Source organism: Hylobates moloch, unplaced genomic scaffold, assembly GCF_009828535.3.
Source record: "Hylobates moloch isolate HMO894 unplaced genomic scaffold, HMol_V3 SCAFFOLD_8, whole genome shotgun sequence".
NCBI lineage: Eukaryota > Metazoa > Chordata > Mammalia > Primates > Hylobatidae > Hylobates > Hylobates moloch.
The window spans coordinates 50,565,355-50,586,997 of NW_026652283.1; the positions used below are offsets into that span (position 1 = coordinate 50,565,355).

At 39.1% G+C, this 21,643-nt stretch overlaps 1 protein-coding gene across 3 annotated transcripts in view; it reads left to right on the forward strand.

Moving 5' to 3' along the window:
• Nucleotides 1-15,774: 15,774 nt before the first annotated feature.
• Nucleotides 15,775-21,643, forward strand: part of ELAVL4 (ELAV like RNA binding protein 4) — a 161,968-nt gene continuing 156,099 nt past the window's right edge. For 2 of the 3 annotated variants that reach the window (XM_032160797.2, XM_032160803.2), the window contains exon 1: nucleotides 20,438-20,565. In XM_032160797.2, coding sequence (XP_032016688.1) covers nucleotides 20,548-20,565 — 18 coding nt within the window. In that variant the 5' untranslated portion in view covers nucleotides 20,438-20,547. Of the gene's footprint in view, nucleotides 15,802-20,437; nucleotides 20,566-21,643 lie in introns of those variants that run through there. The other variant, XM_058442790.1, reaches the window with a different exon arrangement.

Below are 21,643 nucleotides of genomic sequence, written 5' to 3' on the forward strand. Positions count from 1 at the left end.
TTCTCCTCCCCATTCTCCTCACACAGATAAGGTCTCCAAGTCAAACAACTCTCCTTATCAAACAGATGAGGTATAGTTCCGATTATCCCTGAGTGGTTTCAGTTCCCTACCAATCCACAGAATTATTCAAACAAGCCAATTAAATCCTCTCAGGAAACAGGGAAGCACTCAACCCTTTTGAAACTACAAAGCCTGCTTCCTACAGCCACTGATTGTTCACTGTGTTCCTGAGTATAACCTCTATTTGGCCCTTTGATGGTGTACAATGTCATATTCTCCAAGGCTGTGAGTATATGTGACTAATAAACTGCTCTCAATCTCATCTGTCATGTCAGGTGTCATGTATTCAGCCATTCCCATAACGCCAGGGCAGGAATTTCCCCTCACCAATGGGGTGAATGGGAAGTAATTAAACAAGTAATTAATGCTTTCCTCTATAAATCAGGAAGAAGAGAAGGATGTCCACTGTCAACACTTTTATTTAATATTGCACTGGAAGTCCTAGCCAGTAGAATAAGACAAAAATAAAATTCAGATAGACTGAGAAGGAAAATATAAAAATGTCTATATTTACAAAAGACATGATTGTCTATATACTTAGAAAATCCAAAGGAATATACAAAAAGCTACTAGAACTAATAAGTTTTCTATATGCACATGTCAATTGCATTTCTATATACTAACAAAAAACAAAACTTCAGGTTAAGAAAATAATACTATTTATAACATAAAAATAAAAGTACAGATAAATTTAACAAAATATGTGCTAGACTTGTACAGTGAAAGCTATAAACTCTTTTTGAAAGAAATTAAAGAAGACCTAAGTAAATGAAGATATACACCATGTTCATGGATCAGAAAAAATATTGTTAAGATGTCAATTCTCCTAAAACTTATCTATAAGCTCCACTATCCAATAAATATCCAATAGCTACATGTACCTATTTAACTTTATAGTAATTAAAATTAAATTAAAATTAAAGTTCTTTGGTCAAACTAGCCAAATTACAAGTTCTTAATAGCCATATGTGGCTAGTGGCTACCACATTAAACAAAGCAGATAAAGAATAGTTCTCAGCTGGGCACAATGGCTCACACCTGTAATCCCAGCACTTTGGGAGGCCAAAGCAGGTGGACTGCTTGAGCTCAGGAGTTCAAGACCAGCCTGGCCAACATGGCAAAACCCCATTTCTACTAAAAATGCAAAAATTAGCCAAACATGGTGGTGCATGCTTGTGGTCCCAGCTACTCAGGAGGTTGAGGTGGGAGGATCACGAGCCCGGGAGGCAGAGGTTGCAGTGCAGTGAGCCAAGATCATACCACTGCACCCTAGCCTGGGCAACAGAGTGAGACTGTCTCAAAATAAATAAATAAATTTAATTTAATTTTTTAAAAAAGAATAGTTCCATAATCACCAAAAGTTTCATTGGACAATAGCAATTTATAAATTCAATGCAATCTCCATCAAAACCCAAGTCATTAAATAACTTTTATAATTAAAAATGACAAGCTAATTTTAAAATTTGTATATAAATAAAGGAACTAGAAGAGCCAAAACATTTTGTAAAAGAAAAACGTACTAGGCTGGGTGCCTCGGTGGCTCATGTCTGTAATCCCAGAACTTTGGGAGGGTGAGGTGGGTGGATCACTTAAGGTCAGGAGTTCAAAACCAGCCTGGCCAACATGGTGAAACTCATCTCTACTAAAAGTACAAAAATTAGCCAGGCATGGCGGCCAGTGCCTATAATCCCAGCTACTTGGGAGGCTGAAGCAGGATTGCTTGAACCCGGGAAGCAGAGGTTGCAGTGAGCCAAGATCACACCACTGCACTCCAGCCTGGGCAACAGAGCGAGACTCCATCTCAAAAGAAAGAAAAACATACTTAATAATAAATTACTAAATTGGAGGACTTACACTACTTGGTTTCAAGGTTTACTATAATGCTACAATAATAAAAACAGCATCTGATTTGCATAATCACATAACATGCAGCATATAGACATACTTTATAGATCAATACAACAGAATAGCATCCAGAAAAAGGTCCATACATGTATGGTACATTGATTTTTTTGACAAAACAGCTAGGGTAATCAATGGGGAAAGACAGTTTTTTAAACAAATGGTAGTAGAGCAATTGGTTATCTATATGCAAAAGTAACATGAACTTGGACCAATACCTTTACTATATGCAAATATAAACTTGAAGTGGATCATAGACCTAAAACTAGAATAAAAACTATAAAACTTTTAAAAGAAAGCATCAACAAACATTTTTGTGACCTTGATTAGGCAGAGTTCATAGGACACAAAAAGCATAACCATAGAAAAAATTGATAAATCAGACCTCATCAAAATTAAAAATTTCTGCTGTTCAACTCAGTATTAAGAAGACAAAGACCAACAACCCAATTATGGACAAAATGGTTGAACAAGAAGATAGGCAAATGGATAATAAGCATGTGAAAAGATGTTCAATATCATTAGTCATTAGGAAAATGCAAGTTAAAATCACAATGAGATACCACTACCAAATGCTATAATGGTTAAAATTTCAAAGACTAAGAATACCAAATATTAGTAAGGATGCAGAACAACTAAAACTCTTATGTATTGCTGGTGAAAATGCAAACTTGCACAGTTACTTTGGAAAACAGTTTGGCAATTTTTTTTTTTTTTTTTTTTTTTTTTTTTTTTTTTTTTTTTTTTGGTAATTTTTTTTTTTTTTTTTTTTTTTTTTTTTTTTTTTTTGAGACAGAGTCTTGCTCTGTCAGCCAGGCTGGAGTACAGTGGCACAATTTCGGCTCACTGCAACCTCCGCCTCCCAGGCTCAAGCAATTCTCCTGCCTCAGCCTCCTGAGTAGCTGGGATTACAAGCATGTGCCACTCACATGCCCAGCTAGTTTTTGTATTTTTAGTAGAGATGGGGTTTCACCATGTTGGCCAGGCTGGTCTCGAACTCCTAACCTCAGGTAATCCTCCCACCTTGGCCTCCCAAAGTGCGGGGATTACAGGCATGAGCCACCATGCCCAGCCAGCAATTTCTTATAAAGTTAAACATACTCTTATGACCTAAAAATTCTACTCCTAATTGTGTACTCAAGACACTAAAACCAAGTTGCCTATACAACTTGAGCTAAATAAAAGTGGTAAATCCAGCTACCAAGAAAAATAGAAGTGAGGCTGTTGGCCTAACAAGGAAAGGAAGAAAACTTGCAACAGATGGAGGGACTGTATCCTGGAGCAATAAAGAACTAAGGAGCAGGTATTTTATTAACTTTTTTCCCAGACCATATGGCTATCTTCAGGGGTCTCCCAGCAATGTTTAGAGGCATAGGAAATTATTTTCATGTTATGGACTGAATGTTTGTGTTCCCCAAAAATTTGTATGTTGAAGCTTTCAATGTGATAGCATTTGGAGTTGGAGACTTTGGGAAGTAATTAGGTCATGAAGGTGGAGCCCTCAAGAAGAACAGTACCCTTACAAGGAGAGGCCAGAGAGATAGCTAGCTATCTTTCTACCAGGTGAGGATACAATGAGAAGTTAGCAGTCTGCAGCCTGGAAGAGGTCTTCAACAGAAGCCAGCCACACCTGCACCTTGATCTTGGAATTCCAGCATTCAGAACTGTGAGAAATAAATTTCTGTTGTATATAAGCCACCAGTTTATAGTATTTCTTATAGCAGCCTGAGCGAAAACACTTCATATAGAGAGAAGATCTGGGAAGCACATATCAAATATTAAAAAGAAAAAATTTAAAGATGAGCATGAGTGAACATAGCTAAGTTAATAAGGAGGGTTTCCTTGATTACGTGAACACATATAAATGCTGGATAAAATACTAAAATTTTAAAACATGGCTTAATTCAAAAGAAAGGAAAATATTCTGAAGTTAGAAGGAAGCTTGAAAAGATCATGCTCTTCATTAATACATTCCATTACCTCCCAGCCTTCCCCATACCAAGCTCTCAGATTATATCGATAACTTAAAGGCAGCCTAATTTGATGAGCAGAGTATTGTCTGAATGATGGCTGAGTATCTGGATGAGTCAGACTTGATATTGGCTTGAAGAAACTCACAGCCTAGGGTAAGAGACATTGTAGCAATTTAAAAATGGAGAAACCTCTCCCCTTACTAGCTCCTGTCTCTCAATCATGGTAACTCATGCCATCAAAGAGAATTTAATTGGCACTGACACCACTCTTTCTGGATAGCAAAGAGGAAGAGCCACTGACAGCTGGTTTAGTGGGTTTGAAATATAAACCAAGCTCAGAAGAGCACCAACAGCTTCCTAGCACAACAATATTATACTAGGGGCTACTCTTCTGAAAGGAGCAAAGCTAAATGTGACTAATAGGAAATGCTGTCCTTACTAAATTTTTTATTGTCTCCAAGAAATATGAATGCCCAACCCACTGTCTTGATGACATGTGATAACTTCCTGGGAAGCCAATGAGGAAATCAACAGCGATTCATTGATCTTATAATGGCTGAGAAGGGTAGTAATTGATGGAAAATTGACCCAAACCAGGTATATTGAAAAGGTCAGAGAGGCAGACTGTCCTCCTTTTGAGATGAGGAGCACAGTTCCTAAAGGAGGGAATGAGAACATGGCCCTCAGGGATCTGGAAGGAGATGGAGTTAAAGAAGAACGGTCAGGTAAATTGAGAAGGGAAAGAGGTCCCAAGGATGGAAATCCTCACAGAGGCCACTCTCTTTTTAAAGGCCAAAATCTGAAAACTTCCCCTTTTCCATTAAATAGACTGCTGAAAATAGATGGGCTCCATTCTGTTTCTGCCACTCCTTGCTAAAGACAACTCCTTAAAGAACTTTGTAAACTTCACATAATTCTTCATTTGGATGAGATTAGCAGGACAACGTAGTTCAAGAAGGGCCAGACCTCATTGACCTCTTAGTGTCTAGGGACTTAGTGAACATGGGGCTAGCAAAGGCATTATGGCCATATGTAAATTTTTTAATTGGTATATTATACCAGGTACGGTTTATGCCTTAGTTTCATAACTTAATTCATAAGAATTTCTTCATGTCATGAAGTATTCTTTGAAAACATTACTCCTGATGCTATAAAATCATCATAAAAGTGCATCATAACTAATTAAAGCATTCCCTTCTTGGATATTTGAGTCCTACTTTTTTCTGTTATAAATAATGCTGCAGTGAACATCTCTGAATGTATACCTTTTGTCATCATTTCATCACTTTCTTGGTTTGGATTTCTATACATGAGGTCACTAGGTAAGGGGTATGAAGCCTACAACGCTCTTGAAATGTATTGACAAATTGTCCTCCCCAAAAACCTCATCCCTTTATGTTCCCACTGTCAGAGTATGCAAGTACCTGTCACATGATACCTTTGTCAACATTGTGCCTGTGATATTACAGGGGAAAATGTTTTATCCAATTAGCCAGGACACATGACTTGAACTTAACCATCTGCCCAAATGAAATTTGAGAAGTTTGGTTTAAACATGGAAACATGGAAAAGCTAATTGTACTTATCACAGATGTGGCACCAGCAGAAAAAGGGAAAAATTGTTTTCAACGTTTTATTTCCATCAGGAGAGAGGGCTTATGAACCCCAGGCTTCATTTCTCTTTCCGGAAAAGAGTATGTGGTATGAACTAGGTATGCTAGATTCTCTATGGTTAACTGGAGAAACAGATAAAGATCTCCATTTCTCTTCATGTTCATGCCCTTAACTGGTACTTATTTACAGGGTATTTGGAAGAAGACAACGTAGGGCATGTAAGCCTAGTCTATTTTAATGGCATCAGATGTTTTGATTCTTTAAATTTATTGAAGGATTAAAAGAGTTGTAGCTAAAAGGCTCTGAACACTCATTTTGCTACATCCCCAAGTATAATTAAAATTTGACTTTCTTACTGATGTGACAAAATATTTAAACACACTGAGATTGAAATTCTAGGGAATAAAACAAGGCTGTTGCTGGCTTGTTCAAGGAAGTGAAGACATTTAGACTGAACAGGAGGCCATAGAACCTCATTTATTCCAAATTTTAGAGTATTAGAGTTCCATCATGGAAATGGAATGACCGTTTCAGAAGAGATTCATAGATCATGATGTCAGTGAACCTAAATTTTCAGAATTGCTCTTGGAGTGCAAACCTTAGGATGTGACCAAATATATATATAAGTATCTCCTCTATTAGTTTTTTTGGTTTGTTTTTTGTTTATTTCTTTGTTTGTTTTTTTTGAGATGGAGTCTCACTCTTTGCCCAGGCTGGAATAAGCGGCACCATCTCAGCTCACTGCAACCTCCACCTCCCAGGATCAAGCAATTCTCCTGCCTCAGTCTCCCGAGTAGCTGGGATTACAGGCATCCGCCACCATGCCCAGCTAATTTTTTGTATTTTTAGTAGAGACAGGGTTTTGCCATGTTGGTCAGGCTGGTCTCAAACTCCTGACCTCAGGTGATCCACCCGCCTTGGCCTCCCAAAGTGCTAGGATTACAGGTGTGAGCCACCATGCCCAGCCTCCTCTATTAGTTTTAAGAGGAGATGATTGATATAAAAGTTAACTATGTCCAGTAGAGTCATAGTATCCCTGAAACCATGTAGGCAAGTATATAAATCCCAGAACTACATGGACATTTATGGCTATATAATGAAACACTAGGCCATAATTTTTTTATAAAACATGCAAAAAGCAGAATATCACAAATAGGGATATAAATCTAGAATTAGAATTTAGGTGTTCTCTGATTTAATATACACAACAGTTTTAAGGAATAGTTTAGCCTGCTAAAAACATACATCCTCACAAAATAGATCAATGAGAAATACTATGCCTAAAACTATATGCCTTTTTCCTAATAATAAATGTAATTAATTTTTACAAAACCTTCATATGACATCTTAATTCCACATTTTTGAACAGCCTAAAGGTTTCACTTTCCATCACTGTATTTAAAAGTATGATACATATAGATAACGTTCTATTATAGGCATTATATAGGTTTGGAGAGCAATAAGTCTAGGTACAAATCCTGGCTCCATCACCCCATAAAGTTCTCTCCTTGACCTTTAAGAACCTACATAACGTGGAGAGGTCTGTCTTTGTGGTCTCACCTCCTACCACGTTCTTCCCCACTCATGATACTTCAGCCCCATAGGCCTCCTTTGGTTCCTCAAGCACCTCAAGCTAGCTTCCCCCTTCACAACCTTCAGTGTTCTCTCTGCTTGAGCTACTCTCCCCTCACATCTTCACATCACTTGCTCTCTCACTTCATTCAGGCCTCTTTTCAAACGTCATCTCCTCAGAGAACCCTTCTCTGTCCATTCAATCAAAATAGCTCCCACCTTCGGTTACTCACAATCTCACTACTCTGTTTTTCTTTACTGTCTAAAATCATAAATTCTATTTAATCATTTGTCCATGTATTCATTGGCTTTCTTTCCAATAGTAAGCTCTGTGAGAACAGGAACCTTACCTATTTTGTGCCCTGTTACATCTTCCATAGCTAAAACAACTTCTGATACATAGTGAGTGAATACTTAATAAATATTTTTAATGAATGGTTGAATAAATGAATGAACAAAAAATGATATGGGTCGGGTGCAGTGGCTCATGCCTGTAATCCCAGCACTTGGGGAGGCCGAGGTGGGTGGATCATTTGAGGTCAGGAGTTTGAGACAACCTGGCCAACATGGTGAAACCCCATCTCTACTAAAAATTCAAAAATTAGCAAGGCGTGGTGTCGGGCTCCTGTAATCTCAGCTACTCGGGAGGCTGAGGCAGGAGAATCGCTCGAACTGAGGAGGTGAAGTTTGCAGTGAGCCGAGATGGCGCCACTGCACTCCAGCCTGGGCGACAGAGGGAGAATCTGTCTCAAAAAAAAAAAAAAAAAGTATGATAGGTCCATGTACAGATAATTGGAGAGTACAAAAAAAATATTACCTCATTTAAACTTTCAGTTGAAACAGAGTGTAACCAAAGGAGATTTCCCAGAGGAAGGTAAAATGTGAGCTGAATTTTAAAGGATCATTGGAAGAAAAAGAGGATCCTAGGTCAAAGAAACAGAGATGTAAGGACAGAGGGAAGAAAACACAGCTTAAATACTAACTGCAGGTGGTCTGAAATGACTTGACAATAAGTTGAACAGGAGAAAACGGCTTCTCTGTGGGTGGAGAAGTTGAGTATAGTCCTAGAAGCTCTATAAATAATTTGAATACCAAAAGTGGTAAAAACATTGTATTTCTAAAGCCCCCAAAGATGACCAAAATCATGTGGACTTTCTTTCTAACACAGTTTACAGCAAAACAGGAAGTTTAAAATAACATTTATTGGGGAACTCCTCATCTTCGAAATCCTCTGCATGTGCCCTGTTCACCTCCCTCCCATGCACGCTCTCCAACTAAGATCTGGCAGAAACTCAGGCCAGTTACCCTTTAGGACATCCAACAAGGTCCATAATTATCAGCCAGCTTCTCTGATGGGATTAGAGACAGATTCTGTATGGTGAGTTCATCTCACAGTAGCTGTATTTAACAATATCCAGTAATTGCTACTGTTACTACTACCTGTGTCTTGGCAGATGTTTTAAGTGGTAACCTCCTCCCATCCCTCACCCCTCTCACGTGCTACACAATAAACTGATTGTCAGGGATATGATTTCTCATATGTATATTTTTAATGCTGCTACAATTGCCAACTTAACAGCCACATGTCTTCTGAACTTGCGGGCTACGGGTGGGGGAAGAGTATATGTTGCTTTGCAGCAGGTAAAATGGTCCAAACAAAAAACTATATCCCTGCCCCAGTAGTCTGTAATCCAAAAGCAAGAGTAGGCAAGCTTCAGAACATAGCAGAACAATACCCACACAATACAGGCAGATGGAGTGGCATATGGCCACCACAGCTGGAACATTTTGTAAATGATCCCCAAACCATTGCTAGTCTTTGAACACTTCCCCAGTTCAAAGTATAAAACACCATCTATTATCAACAAACTCCTAAAAGCCGAATGAGATGTTTAAAGTATTCTTCAGTAAAGGTCATATTCCTAAGTGTGCAGACCTAAAAAAGAACGCTTTCTGACAAAAAGTAAACTATTGCCCATTCACATTACCATCCACCCTCAATGGTAACACATTCTTTACCCTTGTTGTCAGAGGCAAGCCAAATTTACTGACTTTTTGTGATACGATGCCACTAACCAGTGCTTAAATGGATATTTTAGATCAATGTTTTGGGTGGGCAAATAATGGAAAAGCGTGTAGTAATTACTCTCCTGCCTTATATTGACCAATCACTAAAGCCTGGTACTGTTATTGCCTATTTTGTTGCTAATGTTTAGGAGCAGTAGAAAGGTAAATGGGATATGGTGGAAGGATCATTGGAACTAGGGAGATAAGCTGTAAAATTCTTATCGAGCCACCTCATCTTTCTAAGCTCCACTTTTCTTTGCTATAAAGTGGGAATAAATAGTTGTATCTACTTCACTAGACTATTTTAAAAATTAAGATAGTATAGGATATTCCAAATGTTAGAACTTACTATGTAATATCCGTTGTTTCTGTGTTCTTCTAAATTTCTGAGGAAGCTCTTAAATGACCCTACGAGCATTTTTATTTGTTGAGTTTTTTTTAATATGAATTTCCATTTTTAGAATAGTTTTAGATTTACAGAAAAATTAAGAAGATAGTATAGAGTATCCATACACCTCACACACAGTTTCACCTATTATTAACATCTTATATTAGTATGGTATCAATTTGTTACAATTAACCAACAAATATTGATGGATTATTATTAATTTAAGTCTCAATTTTATCAGATTTTCTTAGTTTTATCTAGCATCCTTTTTCTTTTCCAAGATCTCATGCAAGATACCACAGTCAACCTTAAATAACTAGATTCAGAAAATATGATTAAGGATAGAGTTTACTTGAACACAAATATTAAAGGTGGCCATGTGGAAACATTGACTCCAAATGAATGGGGTCAGGTTCCCAAGTGGAGAAGTTAAGGTTTCACTTAATAGGCAAAGGCAGAGAAATTTTAGCAGGATTACATTTTCCCCATAGATCAGTGCATATATTACAGCAGTTTGATTGGTTATAGATTGCTACATTCTGAGGAAGCTTTTTACTTCAGAAGGAAGGGCAATGATCTGAGGGATTCTTATCTCTGGTGCTGTTTGGTCTTAACTTTTTTTTTTTTTTTTTTGAGACAGAGTCCCACTCTGCCACCCAGGCTGGAGTGCAATGGTGTGATCATGGCTCACTGCAACCTCCACCTCCCCGGTTCAAGCGGATTCTCTTGCCTCAGCCTCCTGAGTAGCTGGTACTACAGGCACATGCCAACACACTCGGCTAATTTTTATATTTTTAGTAGAGATGGGGTTTCACCATGTTGGCCAGGCTGGTCTCAAAATCCTGACCTCATGATCTGCCCACTTTGGCCTCCCAAAGTCTGGGATTACAGGCGTGAGCTACCATGCCCAGCCTGGTCTTAACTATTTACGGGGGAAAAAAAGCAGAAGTTGCTACTTCATGCCATGTGACTCAGGCTGCAGAGCCACATCCCTTTCAAGGGTCAGAATAATTTAAAGTTTCAACAGTTTTAAGTTTGAATTATTCTATTTCACACCACATTACATTTAGCTGACATGTCTCCGTAGGCTACTTTTGCTTGTGATATTTTCTCTGACTTCCCTTGTTTTTGATGACAGTGACAGATTGGGGGAGTACTGCTCAAGTATTTTGTAAGAGGCCCCTCTAATGGACTTTGATGTTTCTCTCAAGATTACACTGGGGACATGGGTTTGGGGAAGGAAGATTACAGAGGTAAAGTGTCATTTTCATCATGTCAAATGAAGGGCACATACTATCAACATGATTTATGACTGTTGCTATGGACCTTGATTACCTGGTTGAGGTAGTATTTTTCAGGTTTCTCCAGTGTAAAGTTACCTCTTTCCATATTACATTCTTTGGAGAAAGTCACCATTTGCAGCTCAAAATTAAGGAATGAGAAGTTATGCTCCCTGTATCTGGTTTTGTTTTTATCAAACAAAAGTAGCATTTCCATGGGGCAGAACTTGCCCACTTGCAGTGGAGAGAATATTGGGGCTAAATGATATTCCTAAAGAGTTGGTATAAACTCACTCTTTTTTTAGAAGAAAAACTATAGTAAGAGGAGTTTTCTATTCCTTGCCTTGAAGATCATAAGTTCCCGCTTTTCCTTTAAGATAATTTTTATCTTGAAGGAAAAAAAAGTTTATTTGTTAGGTTTGCCATTGAATGCTGGAGGGGGCCTGTCTTCTTCGTATACTCCTGTCTTTTCCTTCTTTTTACTTTCTTAACAGCATCTTCTCTAGAAGGAGAGCTCATACATTCATTTCTTCTTTTAGAACTTTCCACCATACTACTTCAAATATGTTGTCTGTATAATTTTCTGAGATAAAAAAAATTAGAATCCAAAGCTTCTCTCTGAGGGAATATTACCTTTGAAGTTCAAGGAGGCATCAGAATCAAAGCGAAATCTACAATTTACTTCCTTATGACAAATTCTGGGAAGATAAAACTAACAAGATACAAAAGGAAAAATCTGTTTCAAACTGATAATAAATATGCTGTGGTAAGTAGACAAAAGAAAACATGAGGAAGTCATGAAAAAAGTTACTTTGTTTACAGCGTTGTATTTCCCTAAACCTCAGCAATATGGCGCAGCCAAAATCACTAAATCTTTGTATGTCAAAGTTTCCTAAGGAAACTTCAATTTTCAGAATACTAGTCTCTGAGGCAGAATAAAAACACAGTAAACGTACAAATACACACAGTGAAATCTGACACAAGAAATTTAGATAAGTTAAACTAAGTCATCAATATTTTGTTTTAAAAGAAAGCTGTGTAGCGGTAAGCAACATTTTTCTAACGATAGTCACGTGGATACACAGTTCTTGCCTCTTCTGTATCCAGGAGAGAAATTTAGCACTTGGCTAACAAACCATTGAGACAATTTCTTTTTTAACAACAAAAACAGAACAAAACAAAAACAAAAACCCACCAAGATTAACAACTTCTTTAGTCAAGGCAATACAGCATAGAGGATAAAATATTACTTTTGGAACTAGAAAGATTGGATTTAAATTATAGCCTCTCCACTTACTAGCTATATCGTCCTAGATTAGTTATTTAACCTCTCTGAATCTCAGATTCCTTATCTGTGAAATAGACACATTAGTGCCTACCTTGTGTCCTTATTACAATTAGAGATAAGGCAGTTAGAAACATAGCAAACAGCCTAATTGATACATAGCAGGTTCTGAATTCGAGAAAGAGATGATGCTATCCCTGTCTTCACTGGGTTAATAATCTAATAGAAGAAATAGAGATTAACCAAGGAAGAGCAAAAAATAAATGTAAAATTATCAAAATAATAAATTACACAAAGTGACTCAGAATTATTGAGGTATCATGGGAACTACATGGCTGGGAAAAGAAGTGTCTATTCTGTCATGGTCAATGGTAGTTTCATAAATTTTCTTTGTTGTTAGATTTACCTTGATTTTAAAAATTATAATGTTTAAACAGCTAAGGAACAGATAAGCTGTGAGATATAAATCACAATTTCACTAATTGAATGTATTGTATTTTCTCACTTTCTCACAGTTTTTTTCTTTGGAAATACTGGGAAGGGACATAGGGTGGCATGAGAGAACACTAGATCCCTGTATACTCCTTCTGGAGATCCAGCCATTATGGGTTAAAAATAGAAGCTGTTGAATTGGTGAACTGGATGTCATTAAAGCCCCACTGTAATTAGTGCAGGAGCCCCACAGATTGTTAATGAGGCTGTTTGAATTAGCACCTGCTCCTGCAAGGGTCCGTTGTGAGCCCATTGGCAATCAGGTCCCTTGGGTCAGTAAGAGGGAAATGGGAGTGGAGGGAGGGGGTCCCTGGGCTGTCTTGTAGGTGTTTTCTGAGAGTCTCTGAATCAATTTTATTTTCTGTTTATTTTACTACATGCAAAAGGCTGGGCCAGATGTTAAAGGATGTGTAAAGGTGAAAGATACACCGCTTGCCCCCCAAGAACTCACACAGAGGGGCAAGACATTTACACAAGGAACAAGTCTCCAAAGCATCTATGAAGCAACGCAGTTCAGCAAGAGAACTCTGACCTGGCAGTGAATCATGGTCCTTCTACTTTCTAGCTGTGTGATTTTGCAAAGTTGTGTAATCTTTCAAAGCCTCAGTTTCCTTTTCTGTAAAATCAGGATTATTGGATATTAATGGGGAATAAATGATAGCCATGAGTGAGGTGGGCAGTATATCACTGGGTGAATAATAGGTATTCAGTAATTAAATTGACTGCAAAATCAAATAAATGCAAAGAAATACCAATGAAATGCTTTGGAACTCCAATGGAGGAAGGTATCATATCAGGAAAAACTTTTTGGAGGTGGTATGTGAGATGAACCTTATAGGAGTTGTCTGATTTTAAAAGGAGGCAATGTAGTTGGGGAAAAAGATTCCCAGGGACAGATGGCGTAAGCAAAGGCACAAAGGCAGGAAAATCTGTGACACTCCAACTAGTAGACGTGTTTTTTGCTTAAGTTGTAGTTACATAGACCATAAGTCAATCTCCAGCCTCAAAAAGCTCATAGTCTAGTGGGGAGACAGACACACAAACTGAAATTGACAAAGCCACGTGACAGCAGTTGTGATAGATGACTGCAAAGGTGCTGTGGGAATCCAGAGGAGGCCCATTTGGATCAGCTGGGCTAGTGCTGACCAGGTGGTATATCAGAAGATGAAGAGGGTGTGCTGAGATTCTAGAGGATGATAGAGAAAATGCTGGGCACATGGCCCATGCTCAGTAGAAGTGCCAGGCATAACATCATGCTAGGCACACAGGATGGGACCTAGGAGTTGAAAAACAAGATGAGAATGAAAACTGGGTTGGTAGCACTGAAAGGGTAAGAACAGTGACCAGGGAAGAAGCAGGAATAAGAGAGAAAAACGGCTGAATTCTAGAGCTTGAGGGTGGAGCCATTTAGTACTATAATGAAGCCTGAGATCAGCTGTGAACATAGGTGGCTGAAATTGAGGAGAAGGGAGACACTGGAGATTAAGAGCTCAAAGATTACTGGGAGTAAGCAACTTGAAATATCACTGTTGTCTGATGATGACCCAGAAGGCAGAGATAGAAGGAAGCCTGTGGAAAAGAAAAAAATCAATAAGCCAAGTCTAAAAATCACTCCAAAAGAAGGAATTGTGTCCTGAAGGGGAATAGATGGCTTTGGTATTTGAAATGTGCTAGCTACTTACTGCTGAGCACCAGTTTTATGCCAGGCACTTTAGATTCATTATGGTATCTCCAGTTGTGTTGGTTAGGATATTGGTTAGGTTGCTGTGAAAGGAAGGTCCAAAATAACCATGACCAAAATAAGGTAGAAGCTTATTCCTCTGTCATGTAAAAGTCTGGGTAGTGGTCCATGGCTGCTATGACAACACATAATCATCAAGGTTTCAGAGGCTTTCTGTTTTGTTGTCCTGCCAATTTCTATCTCAGCTCCCACCATTACAGCTCCATGACATCTGCATTCCTGATAGTTGGAAAGGGCAGTAGATAGCATGGCCCAGAATCACTAAGAGTGACCAACATTCAAGGGTAGGAGGATTAGATTCCCCTCCTGGTAAGGGAGTGACAAGGTCACAATGCTGAAGAGCAGGTGGGTAGGAATATACATTAACCAGCTAATAAAGCAAGTTCTCTGTGAATGCCGTTTTTTCATCTACCGGTATCCACAGAACAAATACTTTTTAAAAGTACATATTTCCTTCTCCATTCTAAAAGGATTTAAGGGATACGTGTTAGATTAGAAATGCCAGTAAAATGAAATAGTACTCAGAGATTTTGGTTGTCAGCATGTTGGAAATGCCCAGTGAACGGTAGCCATAGCCAACTGGGTTCTATTTGTGGATCTGCTTCTCACAAGCTGTGTGAATTTGAGCAGATCACTGAGCTTCTTTAGACCTGACTTTCCTCACTAGTAAAATGAGAAGGATAATATCAATAATTTCTAAGGTCCTTTCCAGCACTAAAACCTACATGAAGACTGAGTACTCTTTCTCTTATTTCCTGCTATCATGATTGGCCGAGTTATTGTCAACTACTAAGCAATTAATTATCTAGTCTATTAAGTGCAAAAGACAACTGTTAAGGAGCAACTAAGAATAGTTAAAACTGTGAGAGCAAAGGCTCTAATCAAATGTTTCTGAACATATGCTCATGGGCTTACTTGAGAAAAGCACTTATTCATTGTTCGCATTAAAATCTCATGTGATGAAATATTAGAGATTGCACAAATTTTGTTATATCCATAATAGTCAATAAAAGTATTATACAATGTAGCTTTACCTGACAGTGGAATACATTTAATTCACAGCTATGTAAAGTAGATCTTTTAAAAAAGTACCTCATCAAGGTTTGATGTTCAGCTTTTCTAACTCCTGCTTCCTTAAAATTCAATACTGGAATCGTTTTGGTTCCCACCCCACCCCTGACCCGCTCAGAACTATCCCAATAACCACTCTCCACCCACCCCCACATATACACATACACACAGCCAAGCTGCTTTGGATGCTCCTGCTCTGCACTCTAGAAGTCCCTCTTGCTTCCTTCTGTGTTGGTACTTGTTACGCTGTATTGTCATTGTCTGTCATTTCCTCACCTACAGTCTCCTCAAGCTGTGATCATCTCGAGAACAGAAGACAACTCTACTGCCAGGAGTTAGAGTGAAGCATGGACATAGTAGGTGCTCAATGAATTCTTGTTAAATGACTACGGTTCCTTTGTTCCCCTTAGGAGATGTTGAAATGAATACAAGCCATGTTCTATCTTATGTCAAATTCCCAAATTCTTCAAATATCCATAATTTCACATAAGCCAATTCTTATGCTGGTGTGCATAGTTGGAGTTTGTTTTGAATGTGCCCAATGCAGAGGTGAAAGGGGAAAGAGAAGCAACTAGTATTAAGGGGCCACTTTACATATTTTTTCCAATAACATTAAAAATCATCATCTTCATAACAACCTATAAGGTAAGTACTATTATTTCTATTAAATACAAACTGAGGCTCAGAGAGAAAAAGGAACTTGCCAGGGGTCACGCAGCTTCTGAATAACAGAGGTGGAATTCATCTGACTCTAATACTACACAGCACTCCACAGGGAGGAGCTGGGCTAGGGGTGTGGGTGGAGACTCATTCTCATTCTCTGAAACCTCTGTTTTAAAATCGACCTATCCCCTACATCTATGCTTACTAACCCTGAATTTTAGCTCTTTACATGTAGGTTCAGCAACAAGTGCTCCCCACCATAACTAATACCTCTATTCCTCACCATTCATTATTTGAGCCATGGAGTTTACATGGATGCTATTGTTAAGTTGTTCTCATTAAGAGAGAAATAGGGCGGGACAGGGGAGGAGTGTGGCAAATCAAATCCTCAGGTCAGATCAACCAGATGAACAAAGAAACACAGGTGCTCTTATAACTGAGGTGCACAATGAGCTTGTAATGCATTTGTGTGAAGATTTGGGACTTTTAAAGAAAAATAACATTGTCCTTAATACAGGAATTGCCTTTCCAAGGAAGAAAGTAAGTTTCCATGCTCTTACTGATTGCTTTGTTACATGAAGTTGACTATTCTAGAGCCACAATATGACCAGTAATTGTAAAATTGTAGATTTTACACTTTTACAAATTTAGGCAAAATGATCACAGATACTATTTATGGTTTGTATTGGGAAGGAATATAAATTAATAATTTGCTTTGGAGGTTTTTAACATAATTCTCAAACACTTACTTTAAAATAGTTAATACTATGCTGATAAAATTAATATTTTAATTATGTACATATACGTATACAGTCATATATATACATGAGCAAGCCTAAAAAAGTTTTCAACTGATGAGAAACTTTTTTTCCTATTACATGGCTCTTAATTCCATGATGATGTACTCTTTTGATAAAATTTTTCATGTAAGTGGTATTACCTTAATATATTTGATTCCTAGACCTTTCTTAGATTACTTCTGAAATATCAATAAGATAAACAGAAATTATAAAATTGGAGTTTTATTTTTAAAGTCTCTATGTGGAGTTTTTCAATTGTTTTTGAAAGAGCTAATAAATCCAGAGAATAGATTAAATCATTAAATATAAAAAATAAAATGTACAATAAAGTCCTATGTATGGCAGATTTTTTATTTTGAATAATTCATAGCTGAGCTGACTTTGGAAAAGTTAAAACTGAAAGAATTAATAATCTTTGTATGTCTTGTGCCTGGATTTAACTTCTTTTTTAGTATTATGAGCATATGTAAATGCTACATGGGTTTCTTTTAAATGGGGACAGCTTTCCACTATGAATTATGACAGGTCACACATTTACACAACCTTTTAGTGTTAAATAACAATATGTTTATATATCAATATAAGGAACACGTACTAAAATCTTTATATTAGAGTGTGACAAAGAACTTAAAATTTTTTTAATTTGTAATCATTTTTACCAGGGACTGTTCTTAATGCTTTCTGTATGTTAACTTATTTAATCTTTAGAACAAATCCCATGAAGACAGTTCTAATATTATGCCTATCTTACAGATGAGAAAACTGAGGCACAAAGAGGTTAATCACGTTACCCAGCATCACAGAGTTACTAAGTGGTAGAGTTGTGAATCAAACCAAGACAGGCTTTAGAGCCCATGCCGTTACCCACCACACTAAACAGCCAAATTAGATTCCCTGGAGAGGTGATTTGAGTAATAAGATGGTTATAAAGAGCAAAACTTGCTACAGGGTTGTGTCTAAATCATCAAAAACAATAATGTGCATCAAGTTTTTGTACATAATGCCTACCAGTGTTAGGCTACGTGCTTTAAATGATCCCTTGCATTTAATCCTCACAATCACACTATGATATGTTTATCTAGCTGTGTAAATTTGGGCAACTTATTTAACTTCCCTACTGAAGCCTCAGTTTCCTCATCAGCTGACGTGGGGAGGATATTCTACAGTGATTAGCACAGTGTCTAGTACAAAATGAAGTCTTAATAAATGTCAGCTATTAATATCATTACTGTTTTTAGGCTTTAGAAAGATCAAGCAACTTGTTCAAGATGACATATCTTAAAGAGGAAAGAGCTAAGATTTGAACTTAGGTTTCATCAATACCCTAACTACAGTGGTTAAGACTATATTCTTTACTATGCTAAACTGCACTGAATTTTTGCCTGCTGGCCTTTGCCACAATGCTTTGCTCATTGTAGGTATTTTGATAATAATTAGAGATAGTAATACATTAAAACTAATCTATTTTATTTTAATTCTAAAATAATAAACATTTACTACTGATTTTTTTAAAAAACACAGGCAAAAGGGAAATATAAATCATGCATAATCCCACCTTCCAAAATAACCAGTTACCCTTTCAAAAAACATGATCACTCTGAAGATACAATTTTATGAACTGCTTTTCTCACTTTGAAATATATGGTGAACATCTTTTCATGTTGATATTCATCACCTGTATCATTTCTAATGTCTCCAGAATATTCCATTGTATGATCAGTCTCCTTTATTGACTGATCTGAAAAATCAGTCAACAAAGATGTTCACAATATCATGTTGACTGATGGAAAAGTTATAAATAATATTTACAATTTTTCCATATTTCGAAGAATGCCCCAGCAAATAATCAAAGACCCAAATCTTTGAACATGTTAATGATTATTTCCTTAAAATAGATTTATAAAAGTGGAACTACTAGATCAATGGATTTGAGTTAGCAGAATTTTGAGTTGGTATATCCCCAACTGCTCAGGAGCAAAATTCCTTTGTATTATATAACCAAAGAAGATTGTAGAAAAAAAGCTCTTATAGCCATCAGTAATTGTTCAATTTTAAGGCTGCACTAAGAAACTTGAATTGCATGAGATAGTCCATGGAAAGTACATAGCGGTTGGCATAGTGTCAATAACATAGCTATTATTATAATGAAACCATCATCAAATTTGTTCCATTTGTCATCCCAAATCTTTTTACTACATAGGATCTTCTTTAGTTTATTTGGGCCTATTTGAAGTTCTGAATCTTGCTCAAGTCTTAAAAACGGGGAAAACTTGAGAATGCTGACAATTGTGAGGTAAAGCAATAGGCTAGGGGTCAGGAGAACTTTTATAATTTTTCCTCCTTATTCTTTTGTAATCTGGGGCAGGTCTTCTCTGGACCTCAGAGCCTTCACCTATAAAGAGACACTGGATAAGATGATCTCTTTAATATTTCCTTTTTTTTTTTTTTTTTTGAGACGGAGTCTCGCTCTCTCACCCAGGCTGAAGTGCAGTGGCGCGATCTCGGCTCACTGCAAGCTCCGCCTCCCGGGTTCACGCCATTCTCCTGCCTCAGCCTCTCCGAGTAGCTGGGATTACAGGCGCCCGCCACCACGCCCGGCTAATTTTTTGTATTTTTAGTAGAGACGGGGTTTTACCGTGGTCTCGATCTCCTGACCTCGTGATCCACCCGCCTCGGCCTCCCAAAGTGCTGGGATTACAAGCGTGAGCCACTGCGCCCGGCCTAATATTTCCATTCTAACTCTTGATACTAAGCTTACCTTAGTCCAGTAATTTTTACTGATACCTGTATTTCCTGTATTTTGAATCAAGGTAGATTTTCTTTAGGCAATAGTGGTCATTCTCAACAATTCAACTGTGAGTTTCTGAGCCCTAGGAGTAGAATTTTATGAAGGTCAAGGAGGGCCAAAGAAGCCACTTTCCCATTTTTAATGATCATCCCATTACCTACCACTGAACTAATGTTGTGTTATTCAAACATATAGCGTGGTTTAAAAGGCCACAGAGTAATGGAAGGGCCAGTAACTATTTTTACCTGAAATCATAGCTCACAAAGGACTTCGGCATTTTGTTTGGGTCAATTGTTTCCATTTCTCACTTTACTTTGGACATACCTTAGACACCAAACAGCCAAACATGACTTGAAGGATCTACTTAAGGTGTCTACATTCCCTGCCAAAAACAGCTCCTCTCCCCAAAGGGTAAGATTTATTCTAAGGGTTCTGAATTCGTCGCATTTATAAACCCCCTGGGCCCGGCACAGCAATTAACATTGGTCCAAACGGTGTCAGTGAACTTTAGCTGCAAAGAAGCTACCTCATTTAAAATTTAAGCGGACCACAGGGAGCAGCATTGGAGGAAAGAGAGGAGACTTTCTCCTTCAACATTTTGAGCATACTGGAATGCCAACCCCCTAGGTAGGCGCCAGGGCCGCCACAGGAACCTGACTCGCAGGAGTCGTCCTCCGTCTCTACGCGAAGCGCCCCCTCGAGGCGGCCAGGGGGTAGCGGCGGCGACGCTGGCGGAGCCGCAGAGCGAGCTAGAGAGCGAGCGCGGTGAGACTCTGCGGACGTCTTCCCGCCTGCCGCGCCCCGCCCCACCCAGCCTCCGCCGCCTCGGGCCGGATCGCCAGGCGGGGAAGATGCGCCTCAAGAACCAGGTAGAAGCGCCTCGGCGCAGGCCCCGCACCCCCGACTCCGCCCGCCCTCTGTTACGGACGCCCGCTGGGCCACGTGGTCGCGACTGGCTTCTCCCAGCGGCCAGCCTGGCCACCCGACTCCCAGGGAGGGGGAGAGGGCCCTTGCAAGAGGATCCTGCCCCCGCGCTGCCCAGACCCGAGGGCTCCTGGCGACCCCATCCGCAGCCCATCTGGCGGCTCTGGCCCCGCATGTCCGGGTCACACCCCTCCCGGCCTCCTGAGACTTCCCGGCCCCAGGGCAGACAGCCGAAACTTGGGTTGACGCGCGCCCCCTCCCCGGCGACAGGCGACCCCGCAGCAGCCCCGCGCCACTCCTCTCTGCGCCTTTCCGTAGTTGTCCTCGAGGTGGCTTTGTTGAACGTCCTGGTGGCGCCAAAAAGTCCAGGCAGCTTCGGGCGATCAGGGCCCCGAGGCGCTGGGCGCGCGGGCTTGGATCCTCAGGGGGCCCCTCTGTGTGACTTTCGCTAATTGTCACACAGGGAGGGCAGCACGCTCCCCTGTTTTACCTCTATTACATCCCGCTGTGGACCTGGGACTTGGGTATTTCTAGACGAGATTGGGAAGGCGCTTGTGTTACACTAAGCAGTGCTCATGTTTAGCTGAGGAAGAAGGAGGCTCAGGTGTTCGTAGGGTGTACCTGTGTATGTTGTTATTGTTGTCTCTTTGGGCTGGGGGCTGTCATACCTGTAGGATTTAGTAAACACAGGTCTTGAAGTCTTGAACCTGCAGGAGACTCATTTGTTTCTACAAGGAGAGAACCTCCCCTCCCCCAACATATGTTAAGGGATTTAAGGAGACCACAGGGAAACCGAAGGGAGGGACTTCTAGAAAACAATTCCAGGTTTGGGGGAAAATGAGTCATATTGATTCCCAAGCTGTTAGCCAATACCACTCTAGGGTGATAATTCTCATAAAATCTTCCCACTGGGGACTTAAATACCGGGATCCACAACACAGTTTGTTGAGAGCTCTGTGGTGCCTTTAAGCCTATCCATGCCCCTTGCCTAAATGCTTTAATTTAGTAGAGCTCCTTGAAGAA